General features: G+C 43.7%; 2 protein-coding genes across 5 annotated transcripts in view; both read right to left on the reverse strand.

Moving 5' to 3' along the window:
• Positions 1-5,839, reverse strand: part of LOC138961585 (uncharacterized) — an 8,392-nt gene extending 2,553 nt beyond the window's left edge. Inside the window, exons 1-5 of one of the 2 annotated variants that reach the window (XM_070333248.1) lie at positions 5,611-5,839; positions 2,987-3,150; positions 1,999-2,108; positions 1,063-1,191; positions 567-651 (exon numbers count right to left, since the gene is read on the reverse strand). In XM_070333248.1, the coding sequence (XP_070189349.1) occupies positions 567-651; positions 1,063-1,191; positions 1,999-2,108; positions 2,987-3,150; positions 5,611-5,653 (531 nt within the window). In that variant the 5' untranslated portion in view covers positions 5,654-5,839. Of the gene's footprint in view, positions 1-566; positions 652-1,062; positions 1,192-1,998; positions 2,109-2,986; positions 3,151-4,968; positions 5,129-5,610 lie in introns of those variants that run through there. The other variant, XM_070333249.1, reaches the window with a different exon arrangement.
• Positions 5,840-11,474: 5,635 nt separating this feature from the next.
• The window catches only part of LOC138961582 (cubilin-like), a 233,462-nt gene continuing 221,104 nt past the window's right edge, over positions 11,475-23,832 (reverse strand). For 2 of the 3 annotated variants that reach the window (XM_070333242.1, XM_070333244.1), the window contains exons 16-17: positions 23,027-23,140; positions 11,475-13,557 (exon numbers count right to left, since the gene is read on the reverse strand). In XM_070333242.1, coding sequence (XP_070189343.1) covers positions 13,277-13,557; positions 23,027-23,140 — 395 coding nt within the window. In that variant the 3' untranslated portion in view covers positions 11,475-13,276. Of the gene's footprint in view, positions 13,558-20,450; positions 20,545-23,026; positions 23,141-23,832 lie in introns of all 3 variants that reach the window. The other variant, XM_070333243.1, reaches the window with a different exon arrangement.

The following is a 23,832-nucleotide window of genomic DNA, read 5'->3' on the forward strand; positions in this document are numbered from 1 at the left end:
ACACCCTGCCTGACGCGCGTGCGCGCACACACAAACGCGCTCACGCGCGCACACGTACACGGAACACACTGACACACACACTGACACACATACACACACACACACTCACTCACGCACGTACGCACGCACAAACACACACACACACTGACATACACTTACTCTGACACACACACCGTCACACACACTGGCACTGACACACAGACACACACAGACGGCACACACAGACACACACACACTGACACACATACACACACACACACACACACACTGACCCCCCCCCCCCCCCCCCCACGTGACCGATACCCACACACCGTCCTCCGTATCCCACCCTAACCCGGCCTATCCCCCATTACACAAACACAATGTGTGCAGTATGCAGGCGTGACTGATGACTCGACACAGCAAGCTGATAAACTATTCAACTCCAGGCGGCCAGGACACACTGACCATATTGCTTTGAAGCCCATTTGGTCTAAAGGCTTCAGAACACGTGAAAACTTATGGGAACACACAGCACACACTTTGCAGCACGTGCATCACAGCCAAGAAAGGACAGTGTGACCTACCTGCTGCATTTCCATTTTATTGAAGTAGTCCGTCATGTTTGAGCTGTCGTGTGTGTTGTCGTACGTTTTGGCAGCACTCTTACACCTGAAAGCAAGACACATATACAATGCAACTCCCTTTTTAAGATCTAAAAAATATGAGAAAATCAGGTCTTGAAAAGGAGGGCGTCTTAAAATGGAGGTAAGTTCAGTACAGAGGTTATGAACAGAGCATCAGAGAAAACAGGGTTTGAAAAGAGAGGGAATCTTAAAACGGGGGGTATTAAAAGGGGGTCATGCTTAATTATCAAGTCTTTGTGTGTAATTATCAGGTGTTCATGTTATATCATGGTTTTGGCGCAAGTAAGCCGAAGACAAAACGGAACATTACGGTGGGTCATTAACACTGTCAGTTAACATTTTCACTGTCAATTACACAGAACACGTGTTAATTACTAGTTTTCAAGTGACACTGGTAACCCCAGGTGGTTTGGTGCGAGTAGCCCGTCATACTAACCCGCTATGGTCGGACACGTGGTTCTGCAGGGAGTCGCACCACAGGATGAAGTCCACAGTCAGGGCTGTCCCGTTCCCCGTGGACACCAGGCACATCAGCAGGGTCATCACTTGGTGCATAAAGCTACAGCTGCAACAACAACCACTCTCTCTGTCTGTTTGTGTGTCTGTGTGTCTGTCTCCCCGTCTCTCTCTCTCTCTCTCTCTCTCTCTCTCTCTTCGATTCTCTCTGTATCTCCCCCTCTCTCTTTCTCGGTCTCCCTTCCCTCTTTCTCCCCCTCGTTCTGTCTGTCTGTCTGTCTGTCTGTCTGTCTGTCTGTATGTCTGTCTGTCTGTCTGTCTGTCTGCCCATCTCTCTCTTCGATTCTCTATGTCTCTCCCCTCTCTCTCTCTCTCTCTCTCTCTCTCTCTCTCTCTCTCTCTCTATCTCCCTTCCCTCTTTCTCCCCCTCGTTCTGTCTGTCTGTCTGTCTCTACCCCGCTCTCTCCCCCTCTCTCCCTCTTCCATTCTCTCTGTCTCACTCTCTCTCTCTCTCTCTCGGTCTCTGTCTGCCTCTCTCTTTCGTTATCTCTTTTTCTCTTTGTCTCTCTCGGATTTTGTGGATCTCTGTCTGTCTGTCTGTCTGTCTGTCTGTCTGTCTGTCTGTCTGTCTGTCTCTATCCCGCTCTCTCCCTCTCTCTTCCTCTTTCTCTTCCATGATCTCTCTGTCTCGGTCTCTGTCTGTCTGTCTCTCGGTGTCTGTCTTTGTCTGTCTGTCTGTCTGTCTGTCTGTCTGTCTCCCCCTCTCTCTCTCCTTCCCCCCCCTCTCTCTCTCCTTTTCCGCCCTCTCTCTCTCCTTTTCCGCCCTCTCTCTCTCCTTTTCCGCCCTCTCTCTCTCCTTTCTCCCCTCTCTCTCTCCTTTCCCTCCCCCCTCTCTCTCTCCACATGCGCAACTCACAAGCGTGAGCCCCAGCAGCAGTTGAGAGTGACAGCCATCAGCAGGTTGAGGCCACATATCATGCCACTGCTGTACGTCAACACTTCACACGCACGTGCCAAGGAGTCGCTCTAACAACACAGTGTAACATACATGTATCAACAACCACAACAATAACAAGCCGCGTCAAGCGATATCCAAAAAAACCTTTTACTTTTACAATATATATGATAACAATACAGGTACAATATATTATAACATTACTAGCCCAATAACATAGCGACAAGGGGATATCAAAATATTTAGTCATTATGTCGGCATGAAATTAAACGATCGGCACTGAAATCCTGGATCAGTCATCGTCGAAACTACTAAAACCTGGTTAGCTGATTCCCGTAAACCGAGACGAATCGAGCTGGTCTCATTTTCAGAGAAATCATACCATATCTATATGTGTTTGGATTCAGGTCTTGATGAGGATTACAATGGAATCTTTTTAATCTTGATTTTAATAACACCTTTAATGGGCAAGCAAATTAATTAATTTCTAATCTCCCGAGCTGAAATGCAATCGGATAGTCCGAACTGAATCAAAGAATGCTTGACCACATTTTCAATCACTATGAAAAAGGAGGTAACCACAGTGCGGCCTCAACTTTTGCAAAAAGCTGGATATGACGTGCTCAAAGACTTTTATCGTAAACATTAAAAACAATGTGTCGGTATATTATCCGGAAGAATTTACATGTAAAGTTTCAGACACAACTGTCCGGTAGGTTTCCTGAAGTAACAGACACACAGACACACAGACACACGCACACACACACACACACACACACACACACACACATATACACAGACATGCACACACACACATACACACATACACACACACACACACACCCACACACACTGAGACAGACACACACCCACACACACATCCACACAGACAGACAGACAGACAGACAGACAGACACACAGACACACACACACACACACACACACCTACCGCAGACAGGGGGTCCCCAAAGACATCAGTGACGGGCGGCAGACAGTCGAGATGGGACTGTAAGAGCGCGGTAGCCAAGGCTCCACTGGCCGCCACCCCGCCACACACGTGAAGACTAATCAGCAGACAGCGCTGCACCCAGCCACCCGGCATCCTGACACACTCTGTAACCATAGCAACACGGCTGTTTATATGCTCACTTTAACGATAATAACGTCAAGAGTATCTTGTTACAATGTAACAATGGAACTTCAGTTTTGACGAGCTTGTTTTGTCTGTTGACTGTTTTCACGGTAAAGAGACGTCTTCTTCGCCTTCTTTTTCTTCGTCGTCGTTGTCGTCGTCGTCATCAACATCACCATCACCATCACCAGCAGCAGCTCATTTTTCGTCTCGAAAACAACAATAAAACTGAAGTCTGTTTATTTCTTCCTTTGGATTCGCCATATACGGACTTGGTCTTGGGTTCTCGAACTACAAGCAAGGCTCCGAAAATGTAAACTTTAGCATCCAATGCCACTTCTTCTTCTTCTTCTTCTTCTTCAGCGTTCCAGAAATTCTGGTGACGTGTGAGCTCGTTTGCCCATTTGGGTTCCCCAAACTATACTCTGAGAGCATAGTCAGCTTCACTCCGCTTTCGTTGGGTAGGCATGCTGGGTATTTTCGTGTTTCCATAACCCACCGAACTCCGACATCGGTTACAGGATCTTTTCCGTGCGCACTTGGTCTTGTGCTTGCGTGTACACACGAAGGGGGTTAAGTCACTGACAGGTCTGTACATAAGTTGACCTGGGAGATCGGAAAAATCTCCACTCTTAACCCACCAGCGACCGGGACTCGAACTCACGACCTCCCGATTAGGAGGCCGACGTCTTACCACTGCGCCACATCGCCCGTCTCCACTGCCACTAAAAATAGTTTCGTTCAGTTCTCTGGATCAGAGATTGACTGACCATTATGTTTTAACGTCCCAACCGGACTCTGAACCAAACTGACCAGAATAAAGAAACTACTGCTAGTTTGTGAGTACTAGTGGTGGGGATATAATTATTATAGCTCAGTCGGTAGTGGCACTCGCTTCAAAACCAGTTATCGCTATCGGCGTGGGTTCGATCCCAACGTTCGGCAAGGGACTTATTTCCCAGAGTAAACTTTGTGCAGACTCTCATCGGTGCCTACACAGCCCTGTGTGCACTCACAGCGAAAGTCTCAGGGCTTGGAAACATGAATACGCACATGGAGGAAAAAGAAAAAAAATATTGGGAAGCATCGTACTGTATGGCAGCTCGCTTTCCCTTGTGAGAAAGCAGCCCGAATTTCCATGGACTACATGAAATCTTATCCTCATCCTTAACCTCGTCTATGAAACAATAGCCACATAGCATCAGCACATTTTGCGTCGGTCCTGGCTACTGATGGGCCAAATGTAGAGCTCATTAGGCAAAGATATGTTTTTGAAATCTTGACTTTTAAATCGCAATGAAAAAAATACTGTACAGTGTAATGTGTGTACTGTAATAGACATTAAATAAATTAAAAATAAAAACAAGAAAAGACGATTTATACAAAATTCGTTTCTCGGACTTGAACTTGAACTGACTTGCGTATGGAATTCACCAAGTTTCTGTTGATGAAAGGAAGTACGGACAACAACCAATAAAATAATCAAAATAAACAAGAAAACATAAATCAATAAAAACATAAGTAAACACAAATTTTTGCAAAAGTAAAAATATATTTACTGTGGCTTAAATTTACCAGTAGGGTGAACAGTTATGTGCGAACCACCTAACTCGTTTTCATCAAACAATTCCTTCGGAACACACACACACACACACACACGCACACACACACACATGCACACACACACACACACACACACGCACACACACACACATGCACACACATTCTGAAATTTAATGTGAGATGAGAATTGCTTTAGAATTTAAGTCACAGCCCGGCTTTCTTCCGATTGTACTCACATTCAGACTGTCTTACGTCGAGTGGCAGCACTTTCCTTTGAGGCGTAATTCGATACACATTCAGACTGTCTTACGTCGAGTGGCAGCACTTTCCTCAGTTTGAGGCGTAATTCGATACACACTCAAATGCGGTCTTCTTGTGTTGCTGATAGAGAAACAGTTCTCTTTCTTGTGTGTGTGTGTGTGTGTGTGTGCGTGTGTGTCTGTGTGTGTGTGTGTGTGTGTGCGTATGTGTGTGTGTGTGTCTGTGCGTGTGTGTGTATGTGTGTGTGTGTGTGCGTGCGTGTGTGTCAGTGTGTGTGTGTGTGTGCGTCAGTGTGTGTGTTTTATTATCTTAGCGTAAGTTTATCTGAATACTATCCCGAGATTTCATGAAAGCAAAATCACAATGTGTGTGTGTGTGTGTGTGTGTGTGTGTGTGTGTGTGTGTGTGTGCGTGTGTGTGTGTGTGTGTGTGTGCGTGTGTGTGTGCGTGAGTGTGTACGTGCGAGAAAGCATGTATAGTACAGGTGTAGTTTAACCTTCATCATGCCTCACATATAAATATACACACAAACAATACCTTAGGCTGAACAGGAAGTTCAGTGAAACGCAGCCTGATTACAAGCTATCAACACTTAACTCGTTTTCATAACCACTTACCATCTCCCAGGAACCAATCAGCACCTTTCTTTGAAGCCACCATCTGGCGATAAAGCCACGGTAAATCCCCGACACAAAAGTTAATCAACAACAAACGTTCATCGGTCAAACTATTACAAAGCACATCATTTTCTAATCCGCCACCAAACACCACAGGGTAGCAGCCATTTTGTATTGTGTGTGCGCAGGTGTGTGTCACTTTGAGAGAGTGTGTGTGTGTGTGTGTCACAGTAGTGTGTGTGTGACGCCGTACCAGTGCACCTCTGGTTGTAATGCGCAGGCAAGGACATAGGTGCTTGAAACGAATTACGTTTTTTCTTTCTGAAATATAGAATCGTGCCTTTTACGTTAAAGGTATAGTACCTTCAGAAGATTCTGCAGAAATCCAAAATCAAATAGACTTATATACATACGTGCTGAAAGACAGCGATTTGATGGTAATTTTTCTCAGGTATTATACCTTTAATGAAAAGGCACGGTAGTTCCAATAATATATCTTTCTTGTTATTTTATTCAGAAGATTCTGCGTTACAAATAATACTACCGCGCAAGGAGGACTGCCTTCACTTAGCAAAAGAAAGTGTTTTCAAAGCTTTATTAAACTTTGTACAACAGGCAAAGAAAGAGCACTCTTTGCTGGGTTATTTCCACTGGGTTACTTTCCTTGTTTGTGTACGTGACGCTGGTTACTGGGGTGCCGAGTCATAGAGGGCGCATCCGGTCTAGCCACCAGGCAGCGCTTCTGGACTGCTTTTTGTCTACAGCACCAGAGACTCTGAAGCATGCGCGCTTTGAAGCTCAGTCACCCACTTTGATTTAATTAATTAGCATACTTGTGGTGCGTTTTGGAGCAAATCGTGCCGTGTGCGTCAAGGTCAAGGTCAAGGTACAGAAGATTCCCAACATTCTTCACATCTGTAGTATCCCTGCAACTGTTTCATTTGCTCTGTCCTAATTCTTGTCTATTCTTTATTGTGTTCTTTGATTGCGGTCGTAGAATTGGTTGACAATTTGGTTATGGTCGAGCTGAGGTTTGTTGCGCGTGTGAAATGTGTGTGTGTGTGTGTGTGTGCACGTGTGTGTGTGTGTGTGTATGTGTGTTACACACCGAAAAAAACCTCCTATTATCAAGTGCCTGTTGGTGACATTGAAGTCACCTGAACATTGTAAACAAGCCGTGGCCCGATAAGGTCCGGTCCCGTCATTGGCTGAAAGGCTTTCAGTGCTCACTTGACTGCAGTGTTGGATTGAGGTGTGGCAGTTGAGTCAGTCCATTGATACGTTACAACGACATAACAAGGCTGTCTGATGGATAAAGGAAAGAATAAAAAAATAAAAATAAAAAAAGAACAGAAAAGAAAAAAAAACATACACGCGCACGGACACGCACGGACAGACACACATGTAGGTCTACGCATACGCGCACACTCATTCACACCAACACACACACACATATATACGTGCACACACACACACACACACTCACAAAGACACAGACCCAAACACAGTTTTGAAGAGTTTAGTACAAAACATTTTACTCATGTATTAATAAACAATCAATATCCTTACGAGTACATAATAGTGAAGTTTATACACACTCTGACACTGACGCTGCAGATATTCGCTACAAGCTGTTAGGAGCAGAACCCTCTCGACACGTCAGTCTTCTTTCTCACACTCAACACCGACATCGTCTTCCACACACACTTTCACACACACGTCGTGAAAAACGTATCGGAACTATTCGTGCTGAATTTGGCTGCTCCTGTTCTGTGTCACGGTTTTTTTCAGCAAATAAAATGAAAACATTACACAGGAAGTTTATTAAAGGGTAAGAGAGAGTGAGTGAGTGTGTCAGTGTGTGTGTGTGTGTGTGTGTGTGTACTAGTGTGTGTGCGCGTGCGGGCGTGCGCGTCAGTGAGTGTGTGTTTGTGTGTCAGTGAGTGTTGTCAGTGAGTGTGAGTGTGTGTGTGTGTGTGTGTGTGTGTGTGTGTGTGTGCGCTGCGCTGCGCGCGTGTGTGTTTGAGTGTGATTGTATGTAAGTAAAAACCAACCACCTCAGTAAGCAGAAGAGTAACGGCGATCAAGCGAGCAGACACCACTCAAAATACATTACAAAAATGCAAAAGGTACTTCTTAATTTAACAAAAAATTGAATGCACACAGCCGATGCACACAGAAAACGTACATCGTAAAAATAAAGTCAGCAACATTAATGACAGCAGATTCCGGTCTTCCCAAAGAACGCCCCTTTGCACAGATGCTTGGAATTGGTTATAGCATATAGGCTATTCTAACAAAACGTATTCATGCAAGCAAATAAACATGTCAAATAAGTACTGACATAATTAAGTTTTGCTTTTAAACAGGTTATCTAGATGCAAGCGATATTTCTATGTTGCACTCGATCTATATATTTAGTTCCTCCTTGTGTGTGAGTGTTTGGGGGGGGGGGGGGGGGTTGGGGGTGGTGCAAGGGTTGGTAGGGATGGTTGCGTTTGGGTCGGTAGTGGTGGTGGTTGAAAGTAAGCTATGAGATCCTTTTATTTTCATTTTTGGTATTCGAAGACGTCTCATCTCCCTTCCCAAGTCCCTTCTAAAAAATAAACAAAGACAGCAACAAATACATTTCATTGAGTGCTTCATCATAATTTGAAAATCAGTTATTATTACGGTCTAGCAGGCTTCGTAAAACGAGCTCAAACCAATGAATAGGATGGTTTGTAATAAATTCGCGAGGAAGACTAATCATAAGTTGATAAATCATAAAACAACCCCTAACCCCCCCCCCCCCCTTTACCAACTAGCACAACCATTGGGCACTGGAGCATCAATGAAAGGTTCGAAAAAGACAAATAAAATAGGGAACAGCCAACAAACATTGTGTCGCAAAACAAAAAAAACAAAAAATAGGACAAGAAAAGAGAGAGAAATGACAATGACCTGAGCTAATATCTGAAAGAACAGGCTTGCGTGTAACACTACGTGTCACTGAACTGTAAAACAAACGGTAACTGTGACCTGTACAGGGAGGCGAAAGCATGACGTCACTGACATCACAAAGCCACACGTGCGCAAACATATCAATGCATTCTTACAGCTAGTTTCTGTACAATAACAACATGTACAACCATGCACACTCTTTGGTGAGCTGGTCGATGTGTTCACATTTGAAGACATTTGCAAAGTAATACAAGTTGCAACTCGCATACAGACTAGACACTACATATACGCATAATGTCATTCGCCAACCGCCGTGTAAAACGCTGCATTCAAACTGATCTCTCAACACAAGAAGTGTTTTAAACTCAACACAGCCAAGTGTTTTTCATACGTTAAAAACAACGTTTACAACAAAAGTAAAAGATGCACATATTTTGATCTTTGACCTTTTGTCATTCTGCGTGCCTGTCAACAGAAACTCAAATTAAAAATCGTCTTTGTCAGAAATTTCGATCCGTTATTCCATAATTGAAGTCTTGGCTTTTATGTTTCAAGTGGAGGTATGGAAGTGTGGAAATGAAGGCGGGGGATGGAGGAGGGGGGGGGGAGGTGGGTGAGTGGGAGGATTCAGATGTGGAAGCGGTGAAGGTTGACGGGGGAAAAGTCTTGAACACCTGGGCTGAACATTACCCATGCAGCACGACACTTTGCGCAGTGATGACCTGAGCTTATATGTGAGTCAGTCTTACACGCAAAGAGTTTAGTTTTAAAGTTAAAAAAAAAACACCCAACTCATCCAAAACTCCAAGCCATTGTAAAAAGCGCGGTAAGAACTACACAGGACAAGAGGTGCATAGTCTGCAGGAGGTCTGGGGTCCTGGGCGGGTGTGCGACCTTGTCAAGCGACGCTCAACGGGCGGGTAACTATGGTAACAATTCCTGATTGTCGAGAAGAAGGCGGAAAGGGCTAGACTTCAAATCAACAAGATCCTACGTCCTACACAAGCCGACGAGTTAAACAAAAACACCCCACAACATCCACCAACAAAACAAACACACTAACAAAAAATCAAACAAAATTAATAACTCGGAAGAAACATGTAAAATACATGTATACTAATAATCAGCTGATTAATAAACAGCTCAGAGGTTTTTGTATTTTTTTTTATCTCAAGCAGGTATAAACCAGTGTAAATAAAATCCAAGCTCAATCTCCAGCCTAATTAGAACGGTGCAGGAGACAAAATCAAATGCAGTAAAAAAAATTAAAAAAAATAAAAAAATAAAAAAATTGGAGTAAAAAAACTGGAGACAAAAATCTGCAATTTAAGCAGCGACTGAGTTACGAATTTACCTGTGTATTATACCTCCCCCAGTGCTCTTCACAGCAAATAAGGTATGGTCAGCAGACGAATGCACAAGTGCAGAAACGTTTCCTGGCAGAAAAAACTTTTTTCAATCGTTATATTCATGGGAAATGTTTCAAATTACATTGATATTGTCATTACGGTTGTTATCGCTCAAACAGCTGCTTTGTGTCTGAAATCATCATTTTTAATTTCCACATACAAATGTGCACACACAAATAACACCCAAAAAACAACAACACAATTGCAGCTCAGCATTGGTCTTTCACGAACAATAGTATAGAACCGAAATAATAAAAGAGAAATGCAAGCAGCTTGTGAGCAGGTCACTTATCTTTTGACAACGTATCCATCACCAACAAATTTAGAAGACAACCATAACACTTCGTAACAATAATCGATGCTTTATGAAAAAAAACTTCATTCTCGATCAGTGCCAAAAAACAAAAACAAACGACAACAAAACCAAGCAAACAGGGCGGGGATGTAGCGCAGTCTATAGCGCGCTGGATTTGTATCCAGTTGGCCGCTGTCAGCGTGAGTTCGTCCCCACGTTCGGCGAGATATTTATTTCTCAGAGTCAACTTTGTGTGCAGACTCTCCTCGGTGTCCGAACATCCCCCCGTGTGTACACGCAAGCACAAGACCAAGTGCGCACGAAAAAGATCCTGTAATTCATGTCAGAGTTCGGTGGGTTATAGAAACACAAAAATACCCAGCATGCATGCTTTCCCCGAAAGCGGCGTATGGCTGCCTAAATGGCGGGGTAAAAACGGTCATACACGTAAAATTCCACTCGTGCAAAAAAACACGTAGTGTACGTGGGAGTTTCAGCCCACGAACACAGAAGAAGAAAACAAAGCAAATAAAAACACGATCATGAACACAAGACACTCACGAACACTAATGGTTTCACGCAACCTTTCAAGTACTGCGCCCTTAAAATTGGGGTTGGTGAGTAACACACGCAGTTAGTAATTTACGTGGTGAGTTAAAATAGCAGCTGTCGAGATTAGTCAATAGCATCCTTGCTTCTGGGGCGTTTTGAATATCCAACCAACCATATCCGGGTTATCAACCTTGCTCACACACACTTATTTTTTCTACTGTACGGGAAATATTTATTGCTTAAATAGCGTCTGATGTGTCAGGTTTGTGAATTAAGCAAACACAAACTGGTAACAAGGGTGACGAGCAGAAATGTTTATATTCTCCAAATTCCAAAAGGTAACTGCGTATAAAACAAAATCGCAGGAGAATTGTGCTGATCTAGGTGTGTTGAAAACAATACTTAGTTTGTGAACCTTAGTCATTGAACTAACGAGTTGGTTTTCACAGCACTGCACTCTATCATTTATCACGCATACAACTCTCTGTCTGTCTGTCTGTCTGTCTGTCTGTCTGTCTGTCTCCCTGTCTGTGTCTCTCACTCTCTCGTAAAAAAATGAAAAGGTTAAATGATCCAAGGACTTAGCATCCCTTAAAAGTCGTTAAATAAGTTTAAAGTATAAGTTTGAAATGTCCACAAGGATAAGTGCATGCACCTCTTTTTTTTTTCTTTTTTTTTTTTAAATCAAAAAAAAGTTTTTGGGTCGGCGCCAAATCGATAGGGTCGGTCGGGTTACCCTAAACAGACAATTTTTTTTTTTGGTTTTATCACAACGTGACTTTCTGACGACAAGTAGCTGTCAATATTTCTAGACTACCCACAATTAAAAACAATACGGTTCCATAAAATACACAAAATATAAATTCCACCAACAGTCACAAACTAGGACAAAAACATACTCGTATTCAAAAGTCAACAGCATAATAATAACAATAATAGTAAACGAAAGTCAACAAGCAGTTCACCAACATAAGACAAAAGGTAATTAAAAGATCTGCAATGTTGGCTGTTAAGAGTCGCCGCAACAGACACACTGTTCCAATTAGTCACACTTATATTATAAACGTTTGGCCCAAGTGGCGCGCCATACAATAGGAGCGTTGCAGTGGGAGCGCCATGGAGTGTGAGTTATGCAGAAGGAGATGATGACGTCAAGAAGGACATGACGTCAGGAAGAGAATGACGTCAGGAAGAGGATGTTCTTCAAACCAACACTTCCTGAAACTGTTTGCTGCCGCATAATATGACCGGACTTGGATGATGTCGATGTCACATCGCCGTTTTCATCAGCCCTCAGTGATGAGAATTGGACTTGTTCACATTGAGCGGAAGTGACGACTGGGGTGAATGTGATGACAGGCTAATGGCTTCTCACACGTCAATCTGGCGTGAACACAGTGAATTCACACTTACCTGAGCCCAGTACAGGTGCAAACTCCAGACAATCCAGACGTGAACACAGTGACAATTCACTGAACGTCTGCGTGTAAAATCAGGTACACAGAACACAAAGTGTCACGATGTGCACAGAGAACACATTAGTTCCCGTCCAGGAGCTGTGAAAACACACCCAGAGGAGAGCAAGTGTAAAGTAACTTGTGTTCAACAACTCGTATCATGATCACTCACGGCGTTTGGCAATAGCTTATGGACATGATGCAGTGTCGTCTCTCACAGCGCTTTATACGTGCTCGCCGACAAGAAGCACACATTCACACTTTCTGAGCCGTGGTAAGTAGCCCCTTTCCACTGATTGGGCCGACGCCTGGGTAGGGAGGGGGCGGGAGTATGGGGGGATTAGAAACTGTGTTTGCTGAAGCACACTGACTCGTGGTGGATGTAGCCTATTTGGCGGCAAAAACACCAGTTGTGCATCTCCACAGAAAGACCTCACATTTTAAAGAACATACTGCGCTCTTTGTATTTCTTTCGCACATATCAGAAGAACTGCCATACATCACACCTGATGTTTACTCACTGTACATGGGTGGCATAACAATGGACTATAACGATGTCTTTATGAGGCAGGTATCACAGCCAATGTATAACATTGTCTGTCGTTTCATACAACTCTCATGAAATTCACGGTGGTCGACTGTTGTTTACACAACGAGATTAGTTTCTCCACAATATTCACAAGCAAGTCTCTCTCTCTCTCTCTCTCTCTCTCTCTCTCTCTCTCTCTCTCTCTCTCTCTCTCTCTCTCTCTCTATCTCTCTCACACACACACACACACACACACACACACACACACACACACACACACAAACACACACACACACAAACACACACACACACACACACACACACACACACATTGAACCACCGTTCAATCAATCACTTGAACAAAAAAAAGTCTAGAATTGTCAAATCACGTCTACCATACCTTGCAACACACACTCCGTACCACGCACTCCCAATCACACACTCCCTATCAATCACACACTCCCTATCACGCAGACGGTGGTCATACCATGGAGACTTTTTGACAGCGAGGGCTGTCCGTGTTTCGAGTCAACGTGTTATTTTGGTCGTTACGGTCTTCCATAAGAAGTCTGTCCGTCGTATTACATCCGGTGGGAGCGGAAACGTAACGCACTTCCACGTGATCATGGTCTGGCGGCGCACGCTCGGTGCGGAACTTCCGGTGGTGGTAAAAGCCACAGATGAGGAGGATGATGCAGAAGAAGGAGGAGATGGATGTGCCGATGGCAATGTGGAGGATTTTCACCCCGCCGCTCTTGGGACCTGGGGACAGCAGTGGATATTGTCAGAATGCAGCTGGTTAGAAAGAAAGAAAGAAGGAAGGAAAGAAGGAAAGCAAGAAAGAAAGACAAGAAAAAAAGACAGACGGACAGACAGAAAACTCTGAAAACACCACGTATACCCAAGCACAAGCACGCACGCACGCATGCATGTACTCAGTCACACACACACACACACACACACACACACACACACACACACACACACACACACACACACACACACACACACGCACACACACACACACACACGCACGCACGCACGCACACGCACACACAAACACGCACGCACGCATGTACTCAGTCCCACACGCACACGCGCCCGCACGCACAAACACACACACACACACACACACACACACACACACACACACACACACACACAGATGTACAGACATATACATTTCATTGCGCTATATTACATATATATCTAACGTTAATAACTCAGCAGGTTTACTTTAATCACATCCGTCATGATCCCTGTCGTCTTAACGGTTATGATGTTTTTAATCTCGTATTGGCTATCCTATAGTAAAGTAATAGTAGTATTGTCTCTTATCAATACATCCATGAAATAGTAAAGGCCAGAGTATGGTCCAGTATCTTCTGCCTTTCACAGAAGCATCAAACGACAAAAATGCACACACATGCACAGTCAGCATTGCAATTATTATTTGTTCTCAATTTTTGTTATTGTTGGTCAACCGACACTCTAAACTCATCTCTGAATTTTGAAACATTCCTTTACCATTTCACCCATTATACACATTGAAAACACCCCGCATCAAACAGATGTTAAAATACGCGTTTAAAGGCATATGTACGCGCTCCCGTGTTTACAAAGTGTAGTTTGCCCATAATCGATGTCAAACGCACCATAAGACCATGTAATGACGATATGTCGCCATGCGCAGACCATATACTTGCATTACAGCTTGTTTTAGAGTCTCAAAAACTTTGGATGTAAACAAAGACGCGGAGTTATTTCCCTTGCGTCAACGCTACCTCTGTTGGCAAATCTATAAATAGGACGATCCAGATCAAAATGAAAATTAACATATCTCAACATTGAAGGGGTCCTAGACCACAATATTTTGCAGGGAACTTAATTTAGCATGTCTCCAGCTGTTGGTAAAGCAATTAGCGTGTATAGTCATCGAGTACATATGGCTTTAAGGGTGAGTAGCTAGAACACGGTGACATTGGTAGTTTTAAAAGGTGGAGAAAAAAGAGTGCTGTTTAATCAAACTGAATTAATTTACTTCCTACGATTAAAATCATTTAAAAAGTATTTCGCTAGAGTAAGAAATTCAAATGCTAGATAATAATTCCAATGGAGTTGTTAGAAACGTCATGCATGTTCACGTGATTTGGCGATACTTTTACAGCAAGTACACTGGCTTTCGTCTCCCACAGACGATAGGCCCCAGCTCACTATACTTCATGATGTTTTGAACTATCCCATATCCTATCCCCTTGTTTTGTTTGTCTAACCATTATTATAGGGGTGTGTATAGGTTTCGCTCGATGTGTTTGTGTGTTTGGGTGTTTGTGTGTTTGTGTGTTTGTGTTCGCATATAGATCTCAAGAATGAACGGACCGATCGTCACCAAACTTGGTGAACAGGTTCTATACATTCCTGAGACGGTCCTTACAAAAATTGGGACCAGTCAAACACACGGTTAGGGAGTTATTGGTGGATTAAGATTCTACAAGGACTTAGAGAGAAACATATTCATGGTCAAAGGGAAATAACCTTCTCAGTTGGTGGCAGTGAGAATGGGTGCAGTGAGAATGGTTATTTCCCTTTGACCAACGGGGGTGTTTTTCCTACCTCGAAGGAATTTCTTGTCTTAATAGTTTTCCAGCGTTTTCTTTGGATGTCGTAAAGTTGTGAATATACCCTTTTTATATTTAGTCAAGTTTTGACTAAATATTTTAACGTAGAGGGGGGAATCGAGACGAGGGTCGTGGTGTATGTGTGTGTGTGTGTGTGTGTGTGTGTGTGTGTGTGTCTGTGTGTGTGTGTAGAGCGATTCAGACTAAACTACTGGACCGATCTTTATGAAATTTGACATGAGAGTTCCCGGGTATGAAATCCCCGAACGTTTATTTCATTTTTTTTGATAAATGTCTTTGATGACGTCATATCCGGCTTTTCGTGAAAGTTGAGGCGGCACTGTCACGCCCTCATTTTTCAACCAAATTGGTTCAAATTTTGGTCAAGTAATCTTCGACGAAGCCCGGACTTCGGTATTGCATTTCAGCTTGGTGGCTTAAAAATTAATTAATGACTTTGGTCATTAAAAATCGGAAAATTGTAAAAAAAATAAAAATTTATAAAACGATCCAAATTTACGTTTATCTTATTCTCCATCATTTGCTGATTCCAAAAACATATAAATATGTTATATTCGGATTAAAAACAAGCTCTGAAAATTAAATATATAAAAATTATTATCAAAATTAAATTGTCCAAATCAATTTAAAAATACTTTCATCTTATTCCTTGTCGGTTCCTCATTCCAAAAACATATAGATATGATATGTTTGGATTAAAAACACGCTCAGAAAGTTAAAACAAAGAGAGGTACAGAAAAGCGTGCTATCCTTCTTAGCGCAACTACTACCCCGCTCTTCTTGTCAATTTCACTGCCTTTGCCATGAGCGGTGGCCTGACGATGCTACGAGTAAAATGGCATTGCGTTCAGTTTCATTCTGTGAGTTCGACAGCTACTTGACTAAATATTGTATTTTCGCCTTACGCGACTTGTTTGTTTGTTTGCTTAACGCCCAGCCGACCACGAAGGGCCATATCAGGGCGGTGCTGCTTTGACATATAACGTGCGCCACACACAAGACAGAAGTCGCAGCACAGGCTTCATGTCTCACCCAGTCACATTATTCTGACACCGGACCAACCAGTCCTAGCACTAACCCCATAATGCCAGACGCCAGGCGGAGCAGCCACTAGATTGCCAATTTTAAAGTCTTAGGTATGACCCGGCCGGGGTTCGAACCCATGACCTCCCGATCACGGGGCGGACGCCTTACCACTAGGCCAACCGTGCCGGTTGTGAATATACCCTACATTTCAACGTCTGATTCCACATTAGGTAAGATCGACTGTCATTATCCTAATCGTTGTAATCATATGTCTTAAAATGGAAGAGGAGAAGCAAACGAAAAGGAAATACCAATAAAATAAAACAGGAAAAGGAAGGTAGGAAATATCATAAACATTAGGTGGCGAAATAGTGAACTGAAACAAGCTACCTGTTCACTGAAACAAGCTACCAGTTCACCGTTGAAAAAAGAAATAGAAATGATGTATAGGAGTTGCGCGCGGTCATTGCGCCCCGAATCACAAGGGCCATGCAAAGAGGTCAGAGGCCATAAACATACGTAGAGGTCAAGGTCAAGGTCAGTGGTATATACAACTTCTATGTAAAGATCATATGCAAAACGACCACAAAAAGACGGATATATCCAAAGTTTGTTTGGGGCGGGGACGTAGTTCAGTTGGTAGCGCGCTGGCTTTGTAGCCAGTTTATCGCTATCAGCGTGGGTTCGATCCCCACGTTCGGCGAGAGATTTATTTCTCGGAGTCAACTTTGTGCAGACTCTCTTCGGTGTCCGAACACCCCCGTGTGCCCACATGGGCACGAAAAAGATCCCACTGACGTTCACAGCGAAAGTCTCAGGGCTTGGAAAACATGAAGACACGCATGCATCATCTCTCGTCTCTGATTATCATGATCGTATTTCGATACTTTGACGAGACAAACCCAATGCTGGTGTGTCGAAGAAGACAGCCACAGCGGGCTTGTTCGAATCAAAGTATCACACCATATCTTCAACGTATTACCAATACCTGTCCCAATATAGACCAGTTGGTCTAAGAGGACGTTAAACCCTAACAGTCAGTCAAAGTTTGTTTGTTTGTTTGTTTGCCGACCGCGAAGGGCCATATCAGGGCGGTATCCCAAGTTAGTACATACAATAAAGTGACAATCATTGTAAATAAAATTTAATCAGCTATGCACACGAAAGTACTGACATGTCAAACACTATTACGTGACATCATTAACCATTATCTACATAATGGACATACAAGGCACCGATATGTCAACGGTTACTTCATGCAATCAGCAAGTATTTTACACGTAACATTCAGATATGTGGAAAACGCCGTAGATTCTCAGTTTGACTTCGAGTTGGCAATAGACGATTTTCGGAAATAACTCCGTCGGGTTTGTATGGGTTGTGGAAGAGTGAATGCCCTTGCTTTTCCTCGGACAAATAACTTCACACTTGCTCCTGTCCACGTGTTTCCGACACACCCCTCGCTAGTGATTAGCCCCTCCAATGTTCGTCCGAGTAAAAAGCAAGGGTATGATCACTCTTTGGGGCGGGGATATAGCTCAGTTGGTTGCGCGCTGGATTTGTATTCAGTTGGCCGCTGTCAGCGTGAGTTCGATCCCAGGTTCGGCGGAAATTTATTTCAGAGTCAAATTTGTGTGCAGACTCTCTTCGGTGTCCGAACTCCCCCCCGTGTACACTACATTGGGTGTGCACGTTAAAGATCCCACGATTGACAAAAGGGTCTTTCCTGGCAAAAATTGCTTAGGCACAGTTAATAATTGTCTACCTACTATACCCGTGTGACTTGGAATAATAGGCCGTGAAAGGTAAATATGCGCCGAAATGGCTGCAATTACTGGCCGTATAAAATTTCATCTCACACGGCATCACTGCAGAGCGCCTAGAACTGTACCCACGGAATATGCGCGATATAAGCCTCATTGATTGATTGATTGATTGATTAACAATTCATACAAACCCGACATAGTTATTTTCGGAAATCGCCGATTACACATTGGGTGCCTTCCTTCAGATGCACGTACGCCTCGTTCCAGACATGTGTGTAAGTGTCAACCGTTTGCCAGGGCTTGAGTTACACAAGTGACGCCAAGAAAAGGTAGAAAACTACATCGGCTATAATATTGATTACATGGGGTATTACACTGACTACATGGGGTATCACACTGCATTGTAAACTGAAGTGATCCACTTTTGAAGAAAAAAAATGGTAACCAGTGGTGAACACTGTGTGACTCACTATATAATTCTACTGGAGAAAAGTATTTACCATGTGTGCTACTTTTGCTAGTAGAATCATAGTCTTTGACACAGCCGGTTACAAATTGTCTGTTCAAAAGTGAAACACTTCAGTTTACAGTGTGGCTACATGGGTTACACTCGTGAGATTGGGGTAAACTTGACAAAGGGATGAAAGGGGTAGGGGTGGGAGAGGTAGGGGTGGGAGAGGTAGGGGTGGGAGAGGTAGGGGTGGGAGTGGTAGGGGTGGGAGAGGTAGGGGTGAAAGGGGTAGGGGTGAAAGGGTGGGAGAGGTAGGGGTGGGAGAGGTAGGGGTGAAAGGGGTAGGGGTGGGAGAGGTAGGGGTGAAAGGGGTAGGGGTGGGAGAGGTAGGGGTGAAAGGGGTAGGGGTGGGAGAGGTAGGGGTGGGAGAGGTAGGGGTGGGAGAGGTAGGGGTGGGAGAGGTAGGGGTGGGAGAGGAGTCTACCAACCATCACTGGACGTGCCTGCTACGCCTCCCCGGCCTGGGAACAGCGTGAAATGCAACACGTACATACGTTACAACACCTCAACACCCACCACGCCGTAACATGCATTGCATCGTAACACCCGTAACATCACTAGCTTATACTAGCATTGTTTCACAGCTCACTGTCAATGCACTTCCGAATCTAACATATGACACACTTTTCTAACAGCCAGGGATGTTGTTGAATGTTGGGGTTTATTTTCTTGGATATGTAACACGCACAACAGCATCAGGAGCCTCTCAGAAAGAAAAAAAACACACCCTAGGGTGGCACTGTGGCAGCATCACACAAAACGTTCACTGTCATGCAGAGTAATGTAAGACAGTGCGAAGGCGTCATGAGCATTACGTCATTAAGACGTACTGAACGCTATGCCATGGAGGCGTAATGTGAGATACGTCATGCAGGCGTCATGAGCATTACGTCATTAAGACGTACTGAACGCTATGCCATGGAGGCGTAATGTGAGATACGTCATGCAGGCGAAAGGAGCTCTACGTCATGAAGGCGTTATTGGCACTACGCCATGAAGACGCAATTAAACGCTACGTCATGATGGCGTAATTGGCACTACGTCAGGCCTCTAACTACCATGGTCATGCTCAATCTTCCCACAATGCTCAATAATCACACATGCTAGTGTTTTTACTTCATCTGCATCGCCCTACTTTGGACACATGCAATAGTACCAACAACAACAACAACACCACCACCACCACACCACCACCACAACCACCACCATCAACAACAATTCGTGAGCTCGGCTACCGAAAGCGATCACGGGGTATTCAAATGTTAAAGCAATGTGTATGTTCGTGTGTGCGCGCGCGCGCGTGTGTGTGTGCGGAAATGGGTGTGTGTTGGTGTGTGCGTGCGTGTCTGTGCGGGGATGGGTGCGTGTTGGTGTGTGCGTGCGTGTCTGTGGGTCTGTGTATCCTTCGTAGGCGGAGCAAAACAACTTGAGCTCTTTTCAAACGGGATAGAGAGACTGGCAATACAAAACAACAGCACAATGCAGATCACGGCTCAGTCACTGCTCCAATGGCGACGAGTTACTGATAAGCCTGCTACAGGAAAGGGCAAATACAATGCAATTCGACCAGACATTAGTTCCTTAAAGGCACAGCAAAATCACAATAAGCCGCCTTCAATGATGCATCAAGCCGACAGTTTATTCTTCGTCAAAATCGGAATGCAGAAAATGTCACAGTTTCTCATGCGCATGCGCAATCCCATACCTGCTTACCTCTACACGTCAAGGACAAAGAAACGGAGGAAGAGAGAAAACAGAAGAGTGGAGAAAAGGGAGACAACACTGCATGTGCTGGTGTATCCGGCGCCTATGAAAGAAAATAATGAAACAGAAATGTTGTCACACAAAAAACGATAACTGTCAACGTTTTTCAAATACAACATAGCTAGAAAGCGACAACACAGCTGTTCACCTGTAGATGTATAAGTTACAGCTCCGTCCATCCATGGTATCGCCTGATATTTTGTCGAGACTGGGTCAATGAATATGATGACGTCACTCGAGGCTCTGCCGAGAGTGACGTCATTATATTCTTTCACCCCGTCGAGACAAAATATCACGCGATACCATGCATGGACGGAACTGTAACGTATATATGGCATGACCAAAGTAAAGAGAATTTGTCATGGGATGTGGCAACAAATCATTGGAAATCACCATGGGCAATCAACCCAAGCCTAGAAGTTGTAGAACTATATTTTGTTTCAGTCTTGGCAAGGCCAGTTTTGTCCAGTTCCGGAAAAGACATAATGAATTCATTCACCCTGCCGAGACGAAAAAAACAATTCCATGGATAAAAACGTATAAGCTTATTATCCCGTGACGCATCAAAGCTAAATTTTGTTTTGAAATGTCATTACAACGTACAGATAACTTATAACGACATAATCGCCTTCACAAGACAGGAAAAACGCACACTTTGTTTTTCGTCTGCTACAAATCTAGTCTTGTTGGTTGACGGAGAGAATAAAGCTTCAATCATACCTTCATCAACAGGAATAAATGCTCAATCCGCTGTCAGTTCGCAACTGAACCTTGTTTTTTTCTTTAACTTTTTGGTTAACATTGAAACGGCAATCCAAAAGAGTGTTTCAGCTGTTTCAAGACAGAGGCTTAGCTCCTTCTTTTGAGTTGCTTTTCAGTCTAAAATGACACCGGAAGCGAACAAATTGTCGCGTATACTGTCGTCACAAAAAGACGTCATGACAAAGTTACACGCAAAGCGAAAGAGACTTTGACGTCATTTACTTTTGTTTGGAATTTTCCGCCTGTTCCTAGCTTGTCAGTGAAGACCTGACGTGAGTAAGCTTACCCTTTGCAGCTGTGAAATAATCAGTCTTGTGTCTCGGTCGTGTAGGTACAGAGTTTGCTTCTGCAATCATTGTGTTCGTGTTGATGACGGCTTCATAAGATTTCCATTTTCTTGTTTCTGCGGCTGCGCAAGTTATTTTGACTAGGTCATGGCCGAACTTTAGGCCTACGGAGAAATATCGCTGGATATTTTCTCCCTAGATTAACAGAGACAAAGAAGGGAAGTCATGCTGTATGACAAAATACAGTCCAAGTCCTACAAAACGTCTAAGGAAAACTTCAAAAACATTGGCATATGTGAACTAAAACCAAAACAGTGCATTACCGTCAGTTTCGTTTTATGACGTCACGAACTACATACATGTTGAAGAAAAACCGGAAGAAAACTATTCTTCAAAAACTAGACACCAAAACTCAACGACAGATCCATGGCAGTAACAATTACAGTAAAACATAGCAATGGACGACATCACGGTGAAGTCACAACATTCAACATTCTGTCGCAACATCAGCAGGCACATAGGTCGTATGGGGGCTAGATAGAAAACACACACACACACATTAACACAACATTTAGACACAACCGAAGCACACGGACTATAAGCAACAACACTGAACAGAATAACGAAACAGATCCCTGTTTTTTGCATGGAACTTCAATTTATTCAGCTCATCTTCATACCCACCATAACTGTGAATAGACAGTTTGCATTTGGTATGAGCATAATTAAGTTGTATATTTTGGTGTGGTTTCCCCAAAGACACAGAAAGGACCGGTTTGTGCAGAAGTTACAACGACAAAAGCTGTGTACCTGCTAAGCCCCACAACCAAAGGCGTGTAGTTCACAATAAAAGCAAGAAAAAGAAGCGTTTATCTGCATTGGTGTGTGAAAAGCAGGAGGCTCTATAACCAACAGAGCCGCGGACTGAACCAGCCACCTGTAAAATGAAGCCAGCTTTGCCCCTCCCCCCCCTACCTTTCTTTCATCATAAGCAGAGAAATGCCAACACCACGAACACAGCGAGTGGTCGGAACAGGACGTGGCGAGGACTGAAGAACTTCTCAAACAGTGTCACTTCCGCTAACTTGATCTATTTCCCTAACTCTGGGTGTATCTTTAAATTGAGCTGTTTCTTTCACTTGAGCTATTTCTTTCAATTGGGCTATTTCTCTTATGAGCTATTTCTCAAATTCTGAGCTATTTCTCTGAATTATCTGTTTTCGTAATTCCCATTTCTAGTCTTTTCTATTTCTAGTGCATTTGGTGGTGTCATAATCTCAAACATTCATTCAGGACCAAACAGACAACATCGCAGCTAACAACGGACGGTTGAATCAGCGTAACAACAACGAAGAAGAGAGGTGCCTGGTGTGTCAGCAGCCTCATCAGTGACACTGTTCACAACAAACAACAGAGCTAGCGTGACAACAAAGAGAGAGAGGTGTTTAAGGAGTAATGCCCCCTCACCGTACATACATTCTGCTGTTTCGTCCGAGTCGTCGTCCTCCCCGCAGTTGGGGTCCCCGTTACACTTCAGCCCCGTGCTGATGCAGTACTTGTTGACTGCACACTGGAACTGCACGCAGTTCTCTGCAACGGTAACAGCTAACAGTTATGATACTTCAGCTGATACAGTACTTGTTGACTGCACACTGGAACTGCACGCAGTTCTCTGCAACGGTAACAGCTAACAGTTATGATACTTCAGCTGATACAGTACTTGTTGACTGCACACTGGAACTGCACGCAGTTCTCTGCAACGGTAACATGGGATAGTTATAACACTGCACGCAGTTATCTGTAACGGTAACATGGGATAGTTATAACACTGCACGCAGTTCTCTGTAACGGTAACATGGAACAGTTATAACACTGGACGCAGTTATCTGTAATGGTAACATGGGATAGTTATAACACTGCACTCAGTTCTCTGTAACGGTAACATGGGACCGTTGTAACACTGCACGCAGTTCTCTGTAACGTTAACTTGACATGGGACAGTTATAACACTGCATGCAGTTCTCTGTAACGGTAACATGGGATAGTTATAACACTGCATGCAGTTCTCTGTAACGGTAACATGGGATAGCTATGACACTGCACGCAGTTATCTGTAATGGTAACTTGGGACAGTTGTAATACTTCAGTCCCGTGCTGATGCAGTACTTGTTGACTGCACACTTGAACTGCACGCAGTTCTCTGCAACGGTAACATGGAACAGTTATGATACTTAGTTTAGCTGATACAGTACTTGTTGACTGCACACTGGAACTGCACGCAG

Source organism: Littorina saxatilis, linkage group LG3 (assembly GCF_037325665.1).
Source record: "Littorina saxatilis isolate snail1 linkage group LG3, US_GU_Lsax_2.0, whole genome shotgun sequence".
NCBI classification, from domain to species: Eukaryota; Metazoa; Mollusca; class Gastropoda; order Littorinimorpha; family Littorinidae; genus Littorina; species Littorina saxatilis.